This window comes from Mirounga angustirostris, unplaced genomic scaffold (assembly GCF_029215605.1).
Source record: "Mirounga angustirostris isolate CCGP_5_RB_7025 unplaced genomic scaffold, mMirAng1.0.hap1 SCAF_12, whole genome shotgun sequence".
Classification (NCBI taxonomy): domain Eukaryota; kingdom Metazoa; phylum Chordata; class Mammalia; order Carnivora; family Phocidae; genus Mirounga; species Mirounga angustirostris.
This window is the reverse complement of record NW_026991720.1, coordinates 87,466,924-87,484,601: the sequence shown is the minus strand read 5'-3', so window position 1 is coordinate 87,484,601 and position 17,678 is coordinate 87,466,924. Positions and strand designations below refer to the sequence as shown.

Genomic DNA, 17,678 nt, shown 5'->3' with positions numbered 1-17,678 from the left:
AGGAAAAGCAGTTCACTGAGCATACATGCTATGGCAGTTTTCCAAGATGATTTATTGATTCGTTTGTTCTTTACGTTGTAGTGTAAATAACTGACCTATCAAGAGTGCTTTTTGCCTTGACAAAGCCAAGTGTACCAGCAACTTCAGTACCAGAAGTTTCTCATGTCTCTGAAGAGGACGGATTCATGAGTTCATGCTAAGGATTATTTTAGGGACAAAGACAAAGGAACATTTTTAGAAGAAGAAGATTCTAGGGATTCTATGAAGTATTTTTTCACAGTTTTTATTTCATGGAGTTACAGAAATAAGTGAATTTGATGTGTTCAGATAACAGTTGCAGCTCTGTGTCGCTCAAGACTCAGGAGTATTATTGTGCAGCATCTGGAAGTGGGGTTGTGGCTTACGTATTTTTCCCAAAATATGTTGATTTTTCAAAATTAAAGTTTAAATCCTAATTTTTTTTTAATATATCTCTAGATGATAGTACAATTAAAATGTCCATTTAAAAGAACACTTTTTTAAAGGTTCTCCAAAGCCCGGACATGTTGGTCAGTTTCAGAAAGTTGCAGAACCAAAGTAACTGTAGTTCAGAAGTTCACATTGAAAGTTGACATTTAACCTGGCTTAATTTTTAGAATCTCCTTTTCCCCCAAGAATAATGACCATTCCGTTTTGAATGCTAGGCGTGCTCTCTGTCAGGTAAAAATTTGTAAACCACCCAGGATTAACTCAACTTTTGTGAAGGAAGCGGCCTTTGGGAAACTTGAACCTGTCACTTAGGCAACTCCTCACAAGCTTTATCCCCATCCTTGCTGAGGCATCCAGCCTGTATGTGTGAACTCCCGGCTTGGGATATGAGGCAAGGCTTACAGATTCCTACTGGAGTGCTCTTTTCCTCTGGACCACGTGTGTTCTAGAAAGCCAGTTACCCACCTACAAGATGCACGCTTGTGAAGTAAACGCACTGGGGGGGGGGTGGACCCCTCTGTGTGAGGATTGCCTGGTAGTCTTACTCATTTGTCACACTGCCTGCCTTTCAGCTTTTGATTGTGAATGTGGACAGATAATGTTGAGTCTCCAGTCGCAGGAAGTGTAATACCTGTAGTCCACACAGCTGTAACCACTTAACATGTATTTCTTGTCAGACTAGATTGGATTTCTCACTCAGAGGTTCTCTAGCAAAAAATGACCTTGTAGGTTTCATAAGCTAAAGCTTAGATCACTTTTGTTATGGTCTATATAACATTTAATTTTTTTGTTTTTAAGATCCAAGAAAACATTCTTGGCCAAAATCTAGAGGAAGTTACTGCCACTTTGTACTGTACAAGGAAAACAAAGACACCATGGATGCTATTAATGTGCTGTCCAAATATTTACGGTTAGTATCTTGTTCTTGTGCTGACACAAAATGACAACATGGGAATTATTATTCTCTTTCTGTGCTAATGAGAAAGGAGCAGGGGGCATCTGGGTGGCTTAGTCGTTAAGCATCTGCCTTCGGCTCAGGTCATGATCCCAGGGTCCTGGGATCGAGCCCCGCATCGGGTTCCCTGCCCAGTGGGGAGCCTGCTTCTCCCTCTCCCACTCTCCCTGTTTGTGTTCCTGCTCTCACTCACTCTCTCTCCGTCAAATAAATAAATAAGATCTTTAAAAAAAAAAAAAGGCGGGAAAATAGGCAAACGGATAGTAAATGTGCCCCCCAGTTTCCTTAGACAATAGGTGAATTAATTTTTTTTTTTTTTTACCTCCATGCATATTGTGATTCAAGATGGAAATTCTACAAATGAATAGTTCACATGTTGGTCCATCCAGCTGAAAATAAAAAATTAACTTGCTTCCTAGAAAGCCTACACTTTGATGTGTTGGCAGGGATTTGTTTAACTAGATTGTAAACTAATTCTTGGAGACTGACTTGATTGAAAACTTGAAACCAGTAGGATTTCCTCCTGGGAATGCAGATAATGCAGTTTGAGTCTCTGAGGATGGGCCAGGTGCCGTAGAATTGTTTTTCAGTCATGGGTACAGGCACCGCAGCCAATCTGTGTGCACTGGAAGTTTACTTTCTGATATATATTTAACCCAGTTTAAACATGGTGGACAGTGTGTCAGTTTGCTGGGGCTGCCATAAGAAAATATCATAGACTGGGAGGTTTCGATAACAGACACCGATTTTCTCACAGCTCTGGAGACGAGGAGTCCCAGGATCAAGGTGTTGGCAGGTTTTGGTTTTTTTCTGAGGCTTCTCCGTGGCTTATAGATGGCCACCTTCTCTCTGTGTCCTCCCGTGGTCTTCCCTCCATGTGTGTCCCCGGCGTCTGTGTGTCCACATTTTCTCTTCTTACTGGAACAGATCGGATAAGGGCCCACCCAGCAGCCTCATTCTAACTGAACCATGTCTTTAAAGGCCCTCTCTAAGTGCAGCTACATTCTGAGGTACTGGGGGTTAGGGTCAGTAGGGCCATATTTCAGTCAGTAGGGTGCAGTACTCTATAAGGGACATTATATTTTACTCTAGTTGCTAGCTCTCTGGGAGAGAGTCGGGGTTTGTCTGTACCTGATCCTGGGAGGATAGACCACTGCGGAGGGACTTCCTCTGAGCTCTGCAGTTGGGGAGCGCTCAGAGTTCAAGAAATTTGTCCTGTCATTTTCCTTTTCATGTGGAGCAGTTTCTATAAAATACTTCTTTGTTAACTAGCTTACTTAGATCTTTATATCAGAACTATTCAGATCCCTATTTTAGTATTTGGGGTTTTTTATGCAAAGAAATAGCATGTATTTATGGAAAATTCACATTATTAACGTTTTAAAAACTGAAGATAATAAAATTTTCAGAGTGGTCCATTATATATCTAGAATGAGCCTCTCTTTACCTTCACTTTCGTGTCACCCAATGAATGGCCTGTGATCGATAGGAAGTACGTTGTTTCCTTTTGGTTACTGGCTACTGGCTAGCCAGGTCTTCCAATGGCAGGTTTTCACTCATAGCCACAAACATGCTAAGTCAAGCCCTGCTAAGAAGGTTGCTGTCGAGGCATCATTTACTTCCTTAGCTTGGCATATTATGTTTTCCTGGGTACATTTTTTTTTTTTTAAGATTTGTATTTTTTTTTTTTTTAAGATTTTATTTATTTATTTGAGAGAGAGAGAATGAGAGACAGAGAGCATGAGAGGGAGGAGGGTCAGAGGGAGAAGCAGACTCCCTGCCAAGCAGGGAGCCCGATGCGGGACTCGATCCCGGGACTCCAGGATCATGACCTGAGCTGAAGGCAGTCGCCCAACCAACTGAGCCACCCAGGCGCCCCTTCCTGGGTATATTTTTTTTTTTTTTTAAGATTTTTATTTATTTATTCATGAGAGACAGAGAGAGAGAGGCAGAGGGAGAAGCAGGCTCCCAAGGAGCAGAGAGCTCGATGCGGGACTCGATCCCAGGACCCTGGGATCATGACCTGAGCCGAAGGCAGTCGCTTAACCAACTGAGCCACCCAGGCGCCCCTGTTATGATTTTATTTACTTTGAACCTTAAAGCATGAGAAATACGATTTCCTAATGGTGTGCAACTTCATATGGTTTTGTTTTTGTCTTACCAGAGTCAAACCAAACATATTCTCCTACATGGGAACCAAAGATAAAAGGGCCATAACCGTTCAAGAGATTGCTGTTCTCAAGTAAGTACCACGTACATGTCGGGATTTGTTCACAGAAACCCTAGCACCACCTTCCACGGTTCTCAGATTTGCTGTGGGGTTTATCTCTTCCCTCTTTTTTTTTTTTTCTTTGAGATTTTTATTTATTTGAGAGAGAGAGAGTGTAGGGAGGGGGGAGCAGAGGGAGAGGCACAAGCAGACTCCACACTGAGCGCAAGCCTGATGCAAGGCTTTTGACCTCATGACCCTGAGATCATGACCTGAACTGAAATCAAGAGTCGGATGCTTAACCGAACCACCCAAGCGCCCCTGTCTCTTCTCTCTTTAAATGGTGCCTCTGCCTATTCAAAAAATAATTTTTTTTCTTCTTGCGTATCTGTATTTCCTAATGTTTTTTGGAGGAAACAGGTATCGTTTGTGTGATTTTTAAAGGATTTTTGTGGTAGAGCCAAGAGAATAAGTGCTTCCTTCTCTCCGTCCTTTTGTGTTCATTCATTATTAAATATAAGTTATTTAAAATTTAATTACAAAACAGTGAGCTCTTTTGTTACACACTGGGGATATACAGATGAAAAGATGGTCTGTGCATTTGAAGCAATTATAATTTAATGGAGCAGACAGACAAGTAAATCAGAGCTTATCACACAGTGAGATAAATGCTAAAATACAGGTATGCTGGGGGAATTAGGGCAGGCCAGGGAAGGGTTTCACATAAAATGGGATGCTGGAGTTTTAATCTAATCAACGCCTCTCCGCCTTCACCAACGGCAGTTTGGAGTGGATAATTCGTTGTTGTGGGGGCCATCCTGTGCCATCGTAGGGCATTTAGCAGCAGCCCTGGGCTCTACCCACTAGATGTCAGTAGCATCCCCCCCCTTAGCCCTCCACCTTCAGTTGTGACAACCAGAAATGTCTCCACACTTTGCCAAATGTCCCTTGAAGGGCAAAATCTCCTATGGTTGAGAACCACTGGTCTAGATTCTGGAAGGATGAGTAGGAGTTTCCTAGGGCTATGGAGGGTCTAGGGTTGCTTGTTTGAACCAAGAAAATACCTCGTGAAAAGATGCTGGAAAGGAGTTGGGGAGCACAGCACATTTGGTACCTGGCAGGTACTTTAGTCTTGTGGGAGCTAGCAAGAAATCAGGATCCTCAGGCCCTGTAGGTCATGGTGAGTATCTTGGACTTGACCATGATCTAAAATAGACAGGGTTGTGTGGAGAGGCAGGAGTAGGGGTTGTGACTGGAGCAGGTGGGTGACCCTGGAGATCGGGGCTATTGCCGTTTCCTGGGGCCTCTGAACCTACACAGTCTATTGAAAGGAAGGGGAAGAGATGAATTTATAGCCTCGTGAAGTCAGACAAATTCAGGCTTTTGTCTTATGTGTGTGTGTACACACACACACACACACAACCCCCCACCCCCACCCCCCGTGGTAAGGAGTGGTGGGAGGGAGAAATACAGGGGCTGGAGGAAACTTCTGAGGGTTATGCGTATGTTCGTTATCTTGAATATGGTGATGGTTTCATGGGCTTACTCACATGGTAAATCTTGTACATTTTTTTAAGATTTTATTTATTTGTCACAGAGAACACAAACAGGGGGAGCAGCAGGCAGAGGGAGAGGGAGAAGCAGGCTCCCCGTGGAGCAGGGAGCCCGATGCGAGGCTTGATCCCAGGACTCTGGGATCATGACCTGAGCTGAAGGCAGTCGCTTAACTGACTGAGCCACCCAGGCGTCCCAAATCTTGTACATTTTGAATATGTACAGTTTACCGCACGTTAATTATACTGTAATGACAAATGAAGTCATCTGTGCTTGCTGTCCCCACTTAAATACATATATTTAAATACATATGCTTATCTTTTCATAAAGAATGTGAGGTGGCCTCTCCTCTTTACCCTACAATCCCCTATAGTCTGCTTCTTTCCCACGACTATTTTGATTCACTTGAAATGGTGTTGGGATTAAGCATCTGGTTGCATCCTAATGGATTTTCCAGCCCTTTTCCTCCTTGACCTTAGGGAGGTATGTTGTGTCATGAAAGCAAAGTAAGAACATCTCTCCGTGACTCCACTAACAGTGTGTATGAATGTGTTTGAAAGAGAGCGGCCGGAGATCCCTGAAGATGTTCCTACACGGTGGCCTGTTCTTTTTCTTCCTGTGATGCACAAAATGTGGAGTCATCTGCTGAGAGCAGGGGGGTGGGGCAGGAGTGGGGAAGGGAACTTGAAAAGAGTGTGAAGATTTGAAATCACCTCTGTGGGTAGTGGGGCCAGTGGGCTAGCCAGAAACTCTGAAGGGTTGGGGGAACAGCAGTGGCTCAAGGATTCAGGTGTTTCCATCCTCTGTATCTCAAATATCGTTGTAGTCAACTCCTGTGCTTTCTGGCTGGTTCTGCAGTTTTTTTCACCCAAATTTAAAAATAAGTTAAAAAAAATAGTAAGTTCGGGAGCACCTGGCTGGCTAAGTCATGAGAGCATGTGACTCTTGATCTCCGGGTTGTGAGTTTGAGACCGGTGCTGGGTGTGGAGATTACATAAAAACATCTTTCTAAAATTAAATAAATAAGTTAGTTGTTTTATTTTCCTCACAGAAGGAATGAGGTGGAAAATAAAAGTTCTGCCATAATTGTACTCCTTCAGAGATTGCCTTGTTCACAGCTTGGTATATTTTTTTGGGGGGATTCTTTTTTCCTTGTGAGCCAAAATATTTATATAAAATGCAAAAGATATTTAAAATATGGTGAATCCTAATTTCTGGATTGTTACTGTATTTTTGGATATTGACATTGTTTCCCATTTCTTGCTATTATAAACAATTCCATGACAGACATATTGGTAGCTAAATCTTGGCACACATCTGTGAAAACTTCATTAAGATAAACTTAGCAGGAGCGCCTGGGTGGCTCAGTCGGTTAGGCGGCTGCCTTCAGCTCAGGTCATGATCCCAGGGTCCTTGGATCAAGCCCCACATCGGGCTCCCTGCTCAGCGGAGAGCCTGCTTCTCCCTCTCCCTCTGCCTGCTGCTCTGCCTACTTGTGCTCTCTCTCTCTGTGTCAAATAAATAAATAAAATCTTTAAAAAAAAAAAAAAGATAAACTTAGCAGAGAGGGGCGCCTGGGTGGCTCAGTCGTTAAGCATCTGCCTTCAGCTCAGGTCATGATCCCAGGGTCCTGGGATCGAGGCCCGCATCGGGCTCCCTACTCAATAGGGAGCCTGCTTGTCCCTCTCCCACTGCCTGCCGCTCCCCCGTTTGTGTGCTTTCTCTCTGTCAAATAAATAAATAAAATCTTAAAAAAAAAAAAAAAAAAAAGGGCACCTGGGTGGCTCAGTTGGTTAAGCAACTGCCTTCGGCTCAGGTCATGATCCTGGAGTCCCGGGATCGAGTCCCGCATCGGGCTCCCTGCTCAGCGAGGAGCCTGCTTCTCCCTCTGACCCTCCCCCCTCTCATGTACTCTCTCATTCTCGCTCTCTCAAATAAATAAATACATCTTTTAAAAAATAAATAAATAAATAAATAAGAAAAAAAAAGATAAACTTAGCACTGGAATTCTGATTTAAAGGGAATGTGAAATTCTAGGTTTTAGGCTTTTAATAGCAAAGCCTAGTTGTCCTATGGAAAGGTGGTACCAATTTGTCACCTTTATTCTACTTCCCCAGAATCCTCCCTACTTAACAGGTGTTACAGTTTTGTTTTGTTTTTTTAAATCCTTTGCTAATTTGAGGGTCAAGAAATGGCATCTCGTTATTTTATATTGCATTATATGATGTGAAATCTTTGAATATTTGGAGTGAAGGTATTTCTCTTCTTGGTCAGCCACCAGGTGTCATACTTGATCACAGTGCTGCTCTGTCTTCATAGCCTTTGCTGCTTTTCTCATCTTCCTGTTGACTTCGTAAGAAACTATATTAGACCCCTAAGTGTCGGCCTTTGGAAAGCACATAGCACTTATCTCGCGGATGCAGGCGACACCCTTCGTTTGCTTAATGGATACACTGGGCCGGGCAGGTTGGCCTTTCCCGTGAGAACCGGTACACAGGATAAACCCACTCTGCCACACGGGAGTTTTAATTATTGCTGAATCGCTCATTCCTGGGGATAAGCAGCATTTCTTTCGGCTTCGTGTAACTCTCCAGCCACCTCGTAATTTTAACAGGATCTCCAGCAGGAACAGCCTCATTCAAAATGATTTGTTTCTTTTCCTGCCTCTTCCTGCCAGTCTCCTTTCTGAGCCTGGGCCAGTGTTTCACTGGCTTTGTTAATAAAGGCTTTTTGTGCAACGTGTTGCTTAGGTTGGCTCCTGATGTTTAAAAGTGAGATTTTTAGTAGTCCCAAGTTAGTCACAGAATTCGCTATGAATTTACAACTGTAGAGCTCTATCCAAGATGATCAGAATTAAAACTGTGAACAGTGTCATGGAGATACTGTCAACACCATTCCACCTCTGCTCAGGGAGTACCCATCCTATAAGAATGAGTGTACCTCTTGCTTTCTGCTGTGCCAGTGGGATTCAGAAATACGTGTCTGTTAGGTATTCAAGAAGAGGCAATAGAATATGCTTCAGCCATAAAAAGGAATGAAGTACTGATAGGTATTACAATATGGATGAATCTTTTTTTTTTAAGATTTATTTATTTGAGAGAGAGCAAGCATGAGTGGGGGGAGGGGCAGAGGGAGAAGCTGACTCCCTGCTGAGCAGGGAGCCCAAAGTGGGGCTCAATCCCAGGACCCTGGGATCATGACCTGAGCCGAAGGCAGACGCTTAACGACTGAGCCACCCAGGCGCCCCATAAATAAAATCTTTAAAAAAAAAAAAAATCAGGGCACCTGGGTGGCTCAGTTGGTTAAGCGACTGCCTTCGGCTCAGGTCATGATCCTGGAGTCCTGGGATCGAGTGCCGCATCGGGCTCCCTGCTTGGCAGGGAGTCTGCTTCTCCCTCTGACCCTCTTCCCTCTCGTGCTCTGTCTCTCATTCTCTCTCAAATAAATAAATAAAAATCTTTAAATAAAAAAAAATAAAATAATAAAATAAAAAAAATCAGAAAAAAGATGGTTGAGTCAATGAATGTTGTTGAGATAACTGAATAACCATCTGAAAAAAAATATTTGGCTCCTTACCTCAGTTCCCTATTCTAAATAAATTCCAGGTGAATCGAAAATTTAAACGTTAAAAAAAACAACACTGTATGAAAGAATCCGTGCTGACGTTTTTGTATGTCTCCCCTGAGTGGGTAAAGTGGCAGTGCTTTGCCAGATCCCCCCCCCCCCCCCGCCCCGCACAAAGAGAACTTTACCTTGAAGCAAAGAGGATCACCGGGAGAGGCCTGCAGAGCTGGTCAAAGACCGGCACCAGCCGCAGGTGCCACTGCACACGGATACCGATGGGCAAATATTTATTTTTCTGTAGCCAGGTCCTTGGTGTAGTTTTTATAGTCCACAGTCTGCTTTTTCAAAAGGCCATAAAGCGGAAAGGTATGTGTGACCCCGTTGATCTAAAATGTGGAGCCCACGCCACTGAGTATAGCTGGCTGTGACACGGTTGCCAGTTTGTGTGTGAAAAACACTCTCCCACTTCTTTCCTTCACGTCCTTGTTGCTTAGGATGAGGAGACTCCATGATTTAAAGCCGGGGGCGAGAGCAGGAAGACCTTCCTGAGTCAACATGACCTGTCCCGTGTCCCCCTCCTTTGTAAGTGGCCCACGTTTGGCATCAGAGGGGGGCTGGGGAAGGAAAAACAGAAGCTCCCACTCAGAGCCCCTGGAGCAGCAGTGCCCTGAGGTCTTTTATTTTTCTCCACAACCGATGTAAACTTAGAAAGCCCCAGTAGTGAAGATTGGTGTGTTGGTGAACGCACAGAGGCTAGCACTGCTCTAAATGAGGTGTGATAAAAAATAATCACTACTGTAAGCCAAAAGGAAACAACAGAAAAGTGCCCCTTTTAACTGAAAACAAAACAAAACAATAAAACTGTAAAAGTGCTCTATTTACATTTGGGAAACTTTAAAAAAAAAAATCTCTGGCTAGGGATACCCTTTCTGAGTATATCTTAAACCTCAGAACTATTCTTTTTTTTTTTTTTCAAGATTTTATTTATTTGACAGAGCAAGCAGAGAGGGAGAAGCAGACTCCCCACTGAGCAGGGAGCCCGACGACATGGGGCTCGATCCCACGACCTGAATTGAAGGCAAATGCTTAACCAAGTGAGCCACTCAGGCAATCCTAAATCCCAGAACTGTTAAAAAAAAAAAAAAAAAAAGATTCATGAACATAACTAAAATTTTACTCTATAGTCCTTATTTATTTATTTATTTTTAGGATTTTTTTATTTATTTTGACAGAGACACACAGCGAGAGAGGGAACACAAGCAGGGGGAGTGGGAGTGGGAGAGGGAGAAGCAGGCTTCCTGCTGAGCAGGGAGCCCGATGCGGGGCTTGATCCCAGGACCCTGGGATTATGACCTGAGCGGAAGGCAGATGCTTAACAACTGAGCCACCCAGGCGCCCCTATAGTCCTTATTTACAGAAGAATGCCACCTAAGGCAGAAGGAATGGTAGATAGAGATAAACACTCTTTCACATTAACACACTAGTTTTGCTTGAAGTAGTAAGAATCCTAGGGTACCTGAACAGGCGGATGAAAGACTATGGGGAACAGGATAATCCATCTAAGAGGAAAGGTCCCTTTACAATAGAAAAGCCTAACACATACCATCCTAACCCAGTGATTAAATTTATCACCATGAGTGATGGACAAACTGAATATTATTGCCTTTTGCTGGGATACACTGAAAAGGCCATCACATCACCTAAGTAATGTGTTTATCTAAGTCTAATCACAAGGAAACAATCGTCAAATCCGAATGTAAAGGCACGGTGGGAAACAGCTGGCCTGGATTCTGCTAAAAGTCAGATACCAATAGAAAGCAGAGGCTGGGCCGAGCCAAGCAGCTTAGTGGACACTAACTGGATGTCACAACGGCAGTATGTGGTCCTTAGTTAGATCCTGAATTCAGGGAGCTTAAAATGTTGTTATCGGGTAATGGGGTGAATGTGGATGTGGACCGCCTGTCAGTAGTGTCAAATTCATGTTAGGCTTTCTGAGTGTGACCCGCTTGGGTAGGGGTCTAGGAGACACACACAGGGGCCACTAGGGGTAAGGTGTGATGTCTGCAACTAACTCAGAATTGTTCAGTGAAGTATTTAGATTTCACATTTATGTCTGTGTGTGTGCATGTGTGTGTAATGTGTGGGTGTTCATCGATTAGAAAGAGATATATAAAGTCGGGGGTGGGGGTGGGAGTTAACAATTGGTAAATCTCCTGGAAAGTATAAGGTACAGTGTTGCCATTTTTCTCCAGTTCTGAATTTTTTTAAATATAACTGGGGGGAAATTTTCTAACGTATAAACTACTATAAATAAACTAAACTCAGGACACCTGGGTGGCTCAGTCAGTTAAGTGTCTGCCTTTGGCTCAGGTCATGATCCCAGGGTCCTGGCATTGAGCCCTGCATCAGGCTCCCTGCTCAGCTCTCCCCCCAGCTCATGCTCTCTCTCTCTCAAATAAATAAAATCTTTAAAAAAATAAATAAATAAATGGGGCGCCTGGGTGGCTCAGTTGTTAAGCGTCTGCTTTCGGCTCAGGTCATGATCTCGGGGTCCTAGGATAAAGTCCCACATCGGGCTCCCTGCTCAGCGGGAAGCCTGCTTCTCCCTGCCCCACTCCCCCTGCTTGTGTTCCCTCTCTCGCTGTCTCTCTCTCTGTCAAATAAAATCTTTAATAAATAAATAATCTAAACTCACAAAATGGGAGATAATATTTGCAAACTGTGTGGTAAAGGACAGATTTCCTTACTCTGTTAAAACAGTAAGAAAAATAATAACAATCCAAAATAGGTAAAAAATAGGTAACCGGACAAACAGGCAGTTCACAGCCAACATGTGTAGAAATGTTTAACCTCACAATAGGAAGTGTGCAAATAAAAACCAAGGAAATAGCATTTTTAATGGTCTGGCAGACCTCAGAAAGGTTTATAATAGGCTATGGCAGGAGACACAGGGATGAGGCAGTAGGCATTTACAGGTTGATGGTGTGAGCATAAATTGATAAAACTTTTTTGAAGGGCAGTCGGCAGTAAAATTTAAAATCCACACCTCCCGCGTCTAGGAATTTATTCCAGGCATGCACCTGTATAGATGCACAAAGAAGTATGTGTAAGGATACTTGCTTTAGACTTGTTTGTAACAGCAAAATAGCAATTTAAATGTCCATCAAAGGGGGTCACAAAAAGGATTACATATGCAGGACAGCAGCCATCCCATGCGGCTGGACAAAGAATGCGGCAGCCTCCGAAGTCTGTGTGGAGGGGCGCCTGGGTGGCTCAGTTGTTGGGCGTCTGCCTTCGGCTCAGGTCATGGTCCCAGGGTCCTGGGATCGAGCCCCGCGTCAGGCTCCCTGCTCGGCGGGAGGCCTGCTTCTCCCTCTCCCTCTGCCTGCCGCTCTGCCTACTTGTGCTATCTCTCTGTCAAATAAATAAATAAATAAATAAATAAATAAATAAGTCTGTGTGGATAATGCAAATCTCAGATATACATTTTTACGTGGAAAAAAAAGCAAGATGCTGGTGCTCCTGGGTGGCTCAATTAAGCATCTGACACTTGATTTCGGCTCAGGTCATGATCTCCTAGTCTGGAGATCGAGCCTGCACATCGGGCTCCCCACTGAGCGGGGAGTCTGCTTCCCCTCTCCCTCGGCCCCTTACTCTGCTCACGCACTCTCTCTCTAAAAATAAATAAATCTTATTTTAAAAAAAAGGCAAGATGCTGAACAATTTATAATGTAACAAAAGAGGGGGAGGATCTGGGTGCTAGTTACATGGTTGTGTTCACTTGGTGAAAATTCGTCAAGCAGAACACTTAGGAGTTGTGTATTTTTCCATATAAACAACATATAAAGAACTTACCAAAAAATTCCTGAAAGGGAGAAGACTGTAGGTACATATATGCTTCTATATACATAAATTGTTTCTGGAGGGATGCACAATAAACTGTTAACGTGGGTTGCAGGTGGAGAGAGGTGCCAAGGGATAGAGATCGGACATAGGTTTTTCAGTTCTGAATTTGTTTTTCTACATAAATTACTATTAAAGAAGTTAAGGAATTTTTCATGAAAATTTCCTTATACCTTTTAAAGGTTTTTTGGTTTTTTTGGGTTTTTTTTTGTTTTTGAGAGAGCAAGAGAGAGCAGGGGAAGGGGCAGAGGGAGAGGGAGAAGCTCCTTTTACGATGACGATCCCGGGGCTCCATCCCAGGACCCCAGGATCATGATCTGAGCTGAAGGCAGATGCTTAGGCGACTGAGCCACTCAGGTGCCCCATTCTTACACCTTTTAAATGATAGTAAGTTACACATTTGTGGTAGAATGCCATCTCTATCTATCTATCTATAAAACATGTTTAAAAAAAGAACAGGAGGAAATGCAAAGTTAGATATTAGCAGATTTTTTTTCCAGGTGATGAAACTGCATTGTTTTTCTTTTCTATGTTTTCAAGTTTCCTTAGTTAGATTACAGTATTTTTCTGATAGATGAAAATAGGACTAACTCTTCTTTAAAACGTTTAATAACAGTCTTTACGGTTGTATGGGATTGCTGTTATTATCCCCCTTCCCTCTCAGAAAAAGTAGATATGATTGTTCCATTAATCATTATAAATCACACGAGGCTTTATGAATATAAATGTGGCCCAGGTTAATCTATCCGGTAAGGTTGAACCAGTATCATTTTGCTGGAGGAACAATCCAGAGGGAAATGAAAAGTGTGCTCAGCCCAGCTGCCGTGGTGCCTGTGTTTCCACTCCTCATAGCTTGGTGTGCAGTCTTGTTTCGAGCTGTCGTTTCTTGTAGTTGGGTGCCCGAGACTATTTCAGTCAGGCAGTATTTCATGATCCTCTTTGTGCTCCTTTTTTATTTTCTGTTTTTTAGAATAACCGCTCAAAGACTTGCCCACTTGAACAAGTGCTTGATGAACTTTAAACTGGGGAATTTCAGCTATCAGAAAAACCCTCTGAAACTGGGAGAGCTTCAAGGGAATCACTTCACTGTTGTCCTCAGGTAAAGACCTGCAGGGAGGAGTGCAGACCAGAGAGGGTCTGTTCGGATCAGTTTCTAATCCAGGTGAGCTGGTTCGAGCAGGTGTGGCAGCGAGGGAAGGCCAAGCGGAGCCTGAAAGGGCTGGGAGAGCAAATAGTGCTGGAGAATTGGTACCGACACCCCCTCACCTCTCGAAACTCGGCGCCTCTGCTGGAAAGGAGCCACGTGCTTCAAACACAGTGTTAAGAGACGAAGAGCCCATGCCTCCGCTTGTAGGCAGTAGCTGGGATGGGCAAATTCACAGACGCAGAAAGTAGAACAGGGTTACCTGGGGCAGGGGAGCCTAAGAGGGGGACAGGGAGCTGTTGTTGAATGGGTACAGGGTTTCCGTTTGGGAAGAGTGGAAAGTTCAGGAAGTAGCTAGTGGGCAATGTTGCGCAACGTTGTCGGTGTACTTAAAGCCACTAGGTTGTATACCTAAAAATGGCCAAAATGGTCAATTTAATGTTATGTATATTTTGCCACAATTAAAAAAAAAAAAAAAAACATAGAGTCCTCAGCAGGTAGAGAGAAAGCTGCAGGGAATAAGGGAAAGACATGGAAGCCAAGCCATATCATTAATGATCTGCATCCCTGAATGTGTTTGACTCAGTTTCTTCTCTGGGTAACTTGGGCCCCTACAGAAATATAACAGGAACTGATGACCAAGTTCAGCAAGCTATGCACTCTCTCAAGGAGATCGGATTTATTAACTACTATGGAATGCAAAGATTTGGAACTACCGCTGTCCCCACATACCAGGTTGGAAGGTGCGTATTTAATTTTTAACTTTTGTCTGAAAGAGCTCACTTAAAAAAAGAAGAAAGACTTTTTGTTGCTGTTGTTTTTAATTATTCATGTCTGGGCCAAATGAACCAGTGTGTCTCATCAACTGATCCATAGCATTCTTCTAGTTTTTGTTGTGTATTAAGATAATACAAATTAATACAAAAATAATAATAATAAATTGGGGCACCTGGGTGGCTCAGTCGTTAAGTGTGTGCCTTCAGCTCGGGTCATGATCCCAGGGTCCTGGGATCGAGACCCCGCATTGCGCTCCCTACTTGACGGGAGGCCTGCTTCTCCCTCTCCCACTCCCCCTGCTTGTGTTCCCTCTGTCACTGTGTCTCTCTGTCAAATAAATAAGATCTTTAAAAAATTTTTTGAAAAGAAAAAAAATTAATTAATTTAGTGTTAAAAAAGATATAACCTGAAAGGTAAGTTTTTCTCTCATCCCTGATAACCCATCCAGGGATTCTGTTTTTAGTTCCTTCTTTACAGGTAACTCGTGGCTGAGTACAGTAAGCTGTTGCTTAGCCTGACAGGACGCAGTTTGTGATTTCTGTTAACAAACGCTTTCCAGTTTATTAAACTTTCATCTGCATTTTCCCCGCCCTTAAAGAAAGTGGTGTAGGATGGAAATAGCATGGTAAAATTTATTTTAAGAACTCTGATTCACTTTCATGGAATAGGGAATCCCTCTAGGGTAAGCTAGGGTGGAAATCCCATCAATAAATACTTGGACTCTTGATCTTGGGGTCATTGGAGCCCCACATTGGGTGTAGAGATTACTTAAATAAATTTAAAAAAAAAACCTTAAAAGGGACGCCTGGCTAGCTCAGTTGGAAGAGCGTGCAACTCTTGATCTCGGGGTCATGAGTTCAAGCCCCACATTGGGTGTAGAGATTACTTAAATAAATAAATTTTTTTTTTAATTTTATTTTATTTATTAGAGCATGAGCAGAGGGAGGGGCAGAGCGAGAAGCAGACTCCCCGCTGAACAGGGAGCCCGACGCAGGACTCAATCCCAGGGCTTCGGGATCATGACCTGAGCCGAAGGCAGATGCTTAACCGATTGAGCCACCCAAGCACCCAAATAAATGAACTTTAAATACATACATACATACTTATTGGATTTGGAAACCTAAGCCGTCATATGCTGTCCTGCTGTTCAGTAGATTGTTACATAAAATAATCATTCTCATGGGAGTTTGAATTATAGAAGTCATGAGTTGGAAGTGATCTGAGAGATTATGTAGTTCGTGTTCTTCCTTGTGTTTCAAACCCATGTTCTAGCAAAGGTGAAATTTAGGCTTGGGGGTCTGCTGGAGCTCACTAGTTGGTCCCCTATAGTCCTAGGAACAGAGGACTTTTCTTGACTTCCCGTGCATGGTTGCAGCAGCTGACTACATGAACTTGCATTTGTTCATGCATTTTTTAAAAGCACAGAATGATTGGGGTGCCTGGGTGGCTCAGTTGGTTAGGCATCTGATTCTTGGTTTTGGCTCATATCATGATTTCAGGGTTGTGGGATCGAGCCCTGCGTAGGGCTCCGCAATGAGTGCAGACTCTGCTTGAGATTTTCTCTCTCTGCACCCCTCCCCCTGCTCTCACATACTTTCTTTCTGTCTCTCAAATAAATAAATAAAATATTTTTAAAATAATAAGGTTTTAGAAAAGCACAAAATGATAAAAATCTGTCATATAGTATTTCCTCTATTTCTTTGAGGCAGTATTGAGAAGGTTAAAAGCTCAGGCAGTTCTGAGCCTCAGATTACTCATCTGTCAAATGGAGATCGTAATGCTGACTTCACAGGGTGGTGAAAATGAAGTGACGTGATATTTATGCAGCACCCGTTGCTATATCTAGGATATAGTAGGTACTCAATAAGCAGATAGTAGTATTTTAATACTAAAGCATACTAACCAGGGGGGCCTGGGAGGCTCAGTCGTTAAGCATCTGCCTTTGGCTCAGGTCAGGATCCCAGATCCTGGGATCGAGCCGGCATCGGGCTCCCTCCTCAGCGGGGAGTCTGCTTCTCCCTCTGCCACTCCCCCTGCTTGTGTTCCCTCTCTCGCTGTGTCTCTGTCAAATAAATAAAATCTTATAAATAGATAGATCGATAGATAGAGCATACTAACCAGAAAAAGAATTTTTGCTGAGAAGAAAACTAAAGTAACTAATAATCATTATTATTAGATAATAAATGATAATGTTTTCAATGTTTAAGGGAAGACTGTATCAACTTTTGGCTTTTTAAATTTTGTTTTGTTTTGTTTTAAATAGCATTTTATTTATTTTTTAAGTAGGCTCCATGCCCAGCTTGACCTTGAGATCAAGAGTTGCACGCTCCACTGATGAGCCAGACAGGCGCCCCAGACTGTATCTTTATATTTATTTTAGAGAGGAAGAGAGAGCGCAGGCGCGAGCGGAGTTGGGGGGTGGTGGGTGGAGGAGAGAATCTCAAGCAGACCCTGCCCTGAGCGCAGAGTCCTACACGGGGCTCAGTCTCATGACCCTGAGATCATGATGTGAGCCGAAACCAAGAGTCAGACCCTCAACCAACTGAGCCACCCAGGTGCCCCTGTATCAACTTTTGAATCTGTAGTTAATTTGGCAGAAGAACAGCCATGGGACCCTGCAAATTTTGTACTCCAAAGATAATATAAAATGGCTAATGAAAATGAGATCAGATTTATCAAAAACAAACAGAAAGGAACAAAAATTGCATTGTAGGCCCTAAGTATACAGTCAGTATGCAGTCCATTCAAGATTTCAAACCAACAGTTTCCATAACATAGGAATATTTCCTAGCTTCAGAGCAGCCCACTGTTACCATCATAGGACCTCCTAAGGAAAAAACAAAACAACCCTTAGTTTATAGATTAAAGATGGACAAATGACTTACATCTAAAGTTTTTTGTTTTTTTTTAAAGTTGCTACTGCTCTCGAAATAAGTCAAACAGAGAAAGACATGTATCATATGACCTCACTGATATGAGGAATTCTTAATTGCAGGAAACAAACTGAGGGTTGCTGGAGTGGGGGGTGGGGTGGGAGGGATGGGGTGGCTGGGTGATAGACACTGGGGAGGGTATGTGCTATGGTGAGCGCTGTGAATTGTGCA

The 17,678-nt window shown here is 43.1% G+C and overlaps 1 protein-coding gene across 2 annotated transcripts in view; it reads left to right on the top strand.

Moving 5' to 3' along the window:
- Positions 1 to 17,678, top strand: part of PUS7 (pseudouridine synthase 7) — a 55,109-nt gene that overhangs the window by 21,814 nt on the left and 15,617 nt on the right. For both annotated transcript variants that reach the window (XM_064575404.1, XM_045864865.2), the window contains exons 6-9: positions 1,267 to 1,378; positions 3,588 to 3,665; positions 13,624 to 13,752; positions 14,415 to 14,540. In XM_064575404.1, the coding sequence (XP_064431474.1) occupies positions 1,267 to 1,378; positions 3,588 to 3,665; positions 13,624 to 13,752; positions 14,415 to 14,540 (445 nt within the window). The remainder of the gene's footprint in view (positions 1 to 1,266; positions 1,379 to 3,587; positions 3,666 to 13,623; positions 13,753 to 14,414; positions 14,541 to 17,678) is intronic.